At 42.6% G+C, this 7,057-nt stretch overlaps 1 protein-coding gene across 1 annotated transcript in view; it reads right to left on the bottom strand.

Moving 5' to 3' along the window:
• Positions 1-555: 555 nt before the first annotated feature.
• CALCR (calcitonin receptor) overlaps positions 556-7,057 on the bottom strand; it is a 34,597-nt gene continuing 28,095 nt past the window's right edge. Inside the window, exons 11-12 of the mRNA XM_075557350.1 lie at positions 6,108-6,149; positions 556-780 (exon numbers count right to left, since the gene is read on the bottom strand). Coding sequence (XP_075413465.1) covers positions 556-780; positions 6,108-6,149 — 267 coding nt within the window. The remainder of the gene's footprint in view (positions 781-6,107; positions 6,150-7,057) is intronic.

Raw genomic sequence — 7,057 nt, 5'->3', positions numbered from 1 at the left:
TCCTTAGCCATCTTTTTTTCAGAAAGCTACCTGGTCTGTGGAGGCCACGCTCTCATTTGTGCAGTTGGCATAGTGTGGATGGTAAAACATCTGAGGAATATCAGATATGATTGAAAATTTAAAAAGCAGATCCATAGCCAAATACATAAACATCCTAATTGAAAGTTCAGAGAAAAGTATTGACAGTGATTTTGAATTTTTCAAAGGTATAAATGGCTCAAGATTAACACAGAGCACCCTGTATCTGAACTATGTCAATTTAGTTGTGTGTTTCTTGGATACTTTGCTTGCATTACTATGATAATCATATCTCAGTTCTAAATGAATGATGGAGTTCACAAGTTTGCAGTGGGAGACTCCATTCCTAGACTATCTCCCAAAGCAATAGTACCAAATATAACTTTCCTCAGATTCACTATGGACAAATTCACTTAATTCTTCACAAATGATATGTGCTGCTCCTGGGAGGATGGAAATTTCTTTAGATGCGTGGCCTATCTGTCACCCAGGATGTGAAGGATCAGGGAGCACGATGCTGTTGTTGCGGCTTCACATTTAAGCAGACAACCTACGTTCGATGAGGTTCAGGGAGACCATCTCAGCACCATCATCGAAGTTTGGTTGCCCCGGGCGCTCGCGGCAGATATAAACTGCGATGTGGCCTGTTGGAGGAGGCCGGGGTCGAGGGTTGGGAGCTGAGCGACGGAAGGCGCCGCTTCCCCAACGCTGCTGCCACTGGATCTTAAACTGCCCCCACTGGCGCTTCAGGGTGGTCTGAACCTGCAAGAGAGAAAGACACCTTGTTTTCATTGAATTGTCAGAGGCCAAGTCAAGCATGGTTTGTGAGCAGCCTCCTGAGGCTGTGCGAGGTTACAGGAGGTCCAGGCATCATTTGAGCTCCGAGGCTTTTAGGAATTGACTGTAACCTTAGAAGAGACTATCTTGGAAGAGGGATTTGCAATCTGTGTAACTGAGGTCCTTTTGCCAGCTATCCTTATCAAGGTTCTTTGCTACTTGGATCAAGAATTTCTTCGTTTGCGCTTATACCCAATGGATGGAACTTAAATTGGTGTCTGATTCTCTCTAACATACGTGTCATGTTAAGGAAAAAAGGTTTAGTAAACTTTTCGTATGCTAAAACCGCTGAGAAGGCAGGCTTTTTTTTTGTGTGGCTAAATCTATGCGATATATACATAAATCCCAGCACAGTTCTGGATTTTATGAGAATGATCTCCTACGGTGGGTCTTCCCTTATGCAGAATGGCCCGAGGGTGTGCTGCCAGATGAAATTCTTTGTTCTGGTTAATGGAGTGACAACTTTCTAAGAATAAGATTTCAATGTGTTTCTATGGAAAGTTTTTGAATACATACACGCATTTACCAAACGTGTCTTGGAAATGTCAAGCAAGCAGGAATACGACCCGCTCTACAGTACATTATGTACAACACAAGGGCGGAGAAGCCACCCAGATTCGAAAACTCTATTTATCCGCGTGGTTGTGAAGATGCAGGACCAGGGACAAGGGCCTGCTTTCTGATGGGAATTCTGAGGTGCCTGAAACTGTGGGAGGAAAGGGGCTTTTTTTAACAGATCACTTTATTGGGGACTCCTACAGCTCTTATAACAATCTGTACATCAATTGTATCAAGCATTTTTGTTCAGATGTTGCCATTATCATTTTCAAAACATTTACTTTCTACTTGAGCCCTTGGTTCCAGCTCCCCTTTTCCCCTTCTTCCCCCACTAGTGTGGAAAGGGCTTTGTGTACCAGTTCCCATAGGAGGTCCCTGTAGTCATGGAGCAGATACTAGCACATCCTGTGTTCCTTAGATCAGCAGCATCCTGCTCCAACCCAACCCAGAAGTCAAGTGTCACAGTGGGCTCCTCTGAAGATCCCAACTTAAAAAAGATGACTTAGTTTTGCTTCCTTGTGGTCAACCCCGCGACCAGGAAGGCAGCCCAATGTTGAGTTTGGGCACCAGCTCCAAAGAACGAGATCTCTGCATCCAAGTCCGAGTTCGTTTGCTGCCTGTTTTCCTGATGGGTTAACATAGAATTGTCTCTGTTTTGAGAAGGGGACACTAAGCTCAATTCAAAGAGCTGCTGGTGGATCTCACAGGGATTATTGAAAGCATCTTGCGTGATGCTTGATTCAAATCACCATCATGGCCCCCTTTCCCCTCATCCTATTCCACCAGGTTGTCCCCAAGGATTTTCTCGTCATCGTGGCTATCCAGAGAGTCAACTACCTCCAGTGTGTCGTTCTAACAGTTCCAGCCTCCTATGTGGCTTAGTTCTTTCAATTCATGAAAATGTATTGCCACCTGTGTCTTGCTACCTTGCCACTAGAAGTGGTAGAAATATTAGCTGAAATACAAATGGAGGGAGAAAGATGGAAGGAGGGACAGGCTGAGGGAACGGAAGAGGTAGCTACAAGGGAGAAGGAAATAGTGGCAAGGACAATCAACAGGCTCAATTAGGACACTTTATGTAACTCCATTTCGTGCTGACTTGTGCTCCACCACTTGTCTGTAAGTCTGTTACACTGTGGCACTGTGGGGGCCCGTGTGCTGCCGTGATGCTGGAAGCTCTGTCATGGTTATTTCAAATGGCAGCAGGATCACCCCAAACAAATATGTGTCAGCTGAATTTCCAAATTAAGAGTTGCTATGGGTCACAACCAAATCAATGGCACCTAGCAATAACAGCAACAATAGCAACCTATCTTGAGTTGACACAAACATTATTGTTATTATTATTATTATTATTATTATTGTTATTGAGTCCATTCTGCCCCACAGTGACCCTACAGGGCAGAGACCAGCTGCCTTGTGGGTGTATGGGGCTGTGCGTCTTCATGGGAGCAGAAAGCCTCATCTTTCAGCCTGAGAGCAGCTGGTGGTTTCAAGCTGCTGACTTTATGGGTAGCAGCCCAATGTGTAACCCAGGATTTTAAATCCACACAGTGCCTTTCTCTTAAAGGAAACTTAAACAAGATATCCTCATCTTTCTTTTACTTGAATCTTATAAACACCTGGCGGTAGAGCATCAGTTTACCGCATAAGAGTGCGTGCAATGCCTCTAGAAAAGCCAATTAATTGATAGTTGCCATGGAGTCAACAGCTCTTAAATGCCAAGATCATCCACAGAGCAAAACTCACAAAGGTATTTGAAAGTAGCCAGTGTCCACAGGTAGAAAGTCCAAAGTGAGTTTGAATAAGTGCCCAGGGTGGGAAAAACTCTAAAGTTTTTCTTTCCCTCTCTTCTGCCTTTTCAAAATTATTCTACACAAGTAGAATAATTGTGTATATTAACAAAGTCTCCAGAAATCATAGGGTCATAGGGCTTGAAGTCTGTTTTATTGTTTCTAAAACTATTGTTACAGAAAGGTTCAGAGCCTTCTGTAATTGTATTCCCCAACTGCAATATACCCTTTAGTATGAAGAGACCAATCTGCTTCACTTGGTAAACCATACATAAAAAATCAGCCCTTAGCACAATGCAAGAGGTACTTCGATAATTACGGTTTAATAAGGGTGACTATAGTTGAGCCTAATGCTTCACTGATGACAAAAATATGCATCTGTTTGAGTAAATGGATATTTTGGTTGTTTACAGAAAGCATCATAAGTGTCAGGAGTTGCCAATGGGTTAAGCATTTCATACAAAAGTTTGAGTTATATAAATTCATCATTCATTATAAAAACAATTAACAAAATTAACCTACTCCCCCCCCTTGATTATACCAATGAATTCATTGCCTGTTTTAAAAAATAGGGCCCTCGTCTGATGGTCGGAAGATCTAACTATTAGACCTAATTATATTCTTTTTAAGCAGTTTTATTAGGGCATAACCCACATATCATACAATTCATTAGTTCAATCATATCAAGAAGTCGATTGTTCAACTAACGTTATGCATGTGGTGTATTTAGCCCTCAGTTTCTATATTTGTCAAAAAAGAAAATTACATGGAAATTTTCAGGGTTGGATTTCAATGGTCTTATTTTTCTGATGCCCTTCTTGAGGAACTCCTGATAAGTATCCATAGTGATGTACTAAGGCCTCTGGGTGGTGCCGGTGCTTCCTGCTTGACTGCCAACCTAAAGGCTGGTGGTTTAAATCATTGAGGTGTACCATGGAAGAAAGGCCAGGCAATCTGGTGTTGTGAAAATGATATCCGGGAGAGCTCTATGTCTAGAACCGTCCTTCTATGTAACACCCGGGGTCCCCCTAAGTTGAACCAGCTCAATGGCAATTAACAAGGACAGCAGTTATGCACTGCTGAAGGGAAGGCAGGCTTTCCTACAGAAGTTTGGATGCAATGCATTAAAGATTAACATACATTTGGAGAGTCTTAACAATAATCTGTAGATCAAAGTAACACATAAGTACTCCAATTTATGGATTGTGTAAAAATATAACACTTTGTTTATGTTCCAAGCTCATCTCATCTTGCTTTCAAATCCCATTTCTCTGATCTCTACTGGTTTAGAGCAGTCTCTGTGAACAGTATTCAGTCCATTCAAAGACCATATCACAAGGCAAATGTGTTACTTCCTGGGAACAAATTGGGCACTGCTACAGCTGCAATAGATTGTTGAGGTCTCTTAGACACCTAGAAATGTCCTCAAATATTTGGGCAGTCAGTGTTTGCACACTGGGAAGAATGGTAGCAAATAGCTGATACTCGAGTCCGCGTTCCCGGTGGTCTCGTGATTCTCATGACATTAATTCTTTCCCGAATTTTCTTCCCTGCTTCCATTATCTAATGCCCTGTTGTCTGATCTGACTCCATCAGAGGAATGATTGATTAGGCACTGATAATAAATAAAAAGGAACACTTCCATTTCACCATTATACAAATGCCATGTTGGTAAGGTTTAATCTTCCACCAAAGCAATCTCCTATCACATCGCTCTCAGAGAAAGCTTGAAATGACTCTCTGCATGTGGGAAGGCACTGCCTGTATGGAATGATGGTATTGCCATAGCTGAGGCCCAGACGCCTACAATCCACAGAGCTGTGACATCCCATTTGCTATGGTACGTGCTTATACGTTACATAGTTAGTACACACTACATACTTACAGAATAGAAAAGAATGGAAAGAACCAGTTGGTTAAATGCAAGAAAGCATTTTTAGTAATTAACATGAAAATGACAACTAAATTTCTTAACAAAATATGTGTGCCTTGGCATCAAATAATTACTATGAGGAATTGAAGGAAAAAGTCCACAGTTATGTGTAGGACAAAGTTAATTCCAAAGCTCTCTGGAGAAATTATGGCCATACCATACAGAGTGGAATGCAACGGTCAGTTCATCGAGCATCAGAAGATCTGAGTTCTAGTCCTGTCAGAACCGCAACCAAGACTGTGACCTTGGCAAATCATAGGGCTTTTCTCAAGTTTCTCATCAGACAAGTGAATGTGTTTTCTAATTATGGTCTCTGGTGCTATGGAGGCTCTTGGAAGGGACTCTGGAGGACAGAGAATATCCACTTTCATCTGTCTGACAAACAGCCTCCAGGAAGGATTTTGTGGGATAAAGAGGCAGCTGTCTAAAAATGCATGAAGATAGTGGCCGTCGGGATCTCTAGATTCCACGGATCTAAGTATTCAGATATCAGACGGGTGACTGGAGGATCCTTTTTAGGTAGCACGTCTGGGACGCATTTTTCAAATGCTGAATAAGTGGTCCCTAGCGCACTGGCAAAGAAGGGCGTGAAGCGGACAGACCGGCTGGAGATGACTCTGTCCTAGTGGGGAAGCAGACAGGATTCCAAGAAAGCAGGCACGTGGCGCGGTTTCTACAGGTTGTAGAATAGCCCCTCTCTGGCTGCTGGGGGTGCGACCAGTTCAAGGAGCAACCCAAGGAAATGGAAACGTATCTGCCTCACGTGGAAGCATGTGTGACGGCACCACACATCCACAGATCAGATTCCGCTTGAAAGCATTGGGGAAAACGATCCTGGTTACCCTGACGCCCTGTGTGGTAAACTACAGAAGTGAGATCAAATGAAATCTGTATGAGGTCCTTGGGAGACGGTGGGGTGCTGGCATGCTAGAAAACAAGGGCCATTATTATGTGCAATGCCTGCTTACCTCATTGTTGGAGAAGCAATAGATGGAGGCCACAAAGAATCCCTGAAAGAGAGGAGAAATAGAGTTGAAATGATTTCCTGTGCATTATGCTAAGGAATCAATGTCATTGACTACAGTAACAAGTAAAGGTTGAATGAATAAGTATAAATACAGTACCATGAGACAATAATATTCAATATGATGTACATTTTTCTTATCGTTTGGCTAAAGGTACAGTTCTGCTAAATATGGTTAATAATACAGAGTGCCCACTTCAGTGTAGAGATTTACAGCAGGGTTGACTGATGTTAGTGGGTTTGGAAAGACTTTATGTACTGAATAAAAGAAGCGAGATCATATATAGTTTGCTATGAGTTGAAATCAACTTGAAGACACCTAACAATAACGTGATGATTTTTATCATGCCATGTGAGGATGTCAGGGATCCTTGCCCACTTGGGGTTTACCCTCACATTGCAGAAGTGGCTTAGCTGGCAGCTACTATAAGGTCCTGACATCTCTAATTAGGTACAAGGCAGCAAAATGAAGTGCTTGTAGACTAGGGCCTGGTTGACCTGGGATAGAGCTTCCAGCATGGGGCTAAAGAGGAGACTTTCCATCCTGTGCTACAAACATCTGCTTCTCTTCTCTGATGTTTTCCTAGCCCTGGAGACTGTATCTACAGTCATCCAGGTTAGGAAACTGATCATTGGTAATGATTACATTTGCTTTCAAAGCGTTTCTCAATAAAGAAAACCCAAACCCAAACCAACTAACCAACCAACCAACCAACCAACCAACCAAACAAACAAACAAACAAAAACAAAACCCCAAGCAAATATAGCACTCAAAAGAACGGGGAAGGACAGGCAAGGCTGATAAAGGATTGTGTGGTTCAAGGCTGTCCTCAGTACCGTGTGGTAAATTAGTGGGAAAGCATTTGTCCTGACGGAGGTGGCCTCCAAAGACCT

The sequence above is a fragment of the Tenrec ecaudatus genome, chromosome 9 (assembly GCF_050624435.1).
Source record: "Tenrec ecaudatus isolate mTenEca1 chromosome 9, mTenEca1.hap1, whole genome shotgun sequence".
NCBI lineage: Eukaryota > Metazoa > Chordata > Mammalia > Afrosoricida > Tenrecidae > Tenrec > Tenrec ecaudatus.
The sequence above is the reverse complement of the archived record's forward strand: the minus strand, read 5'-3'. Positions and strand labels throughout refer to the sequence as shown.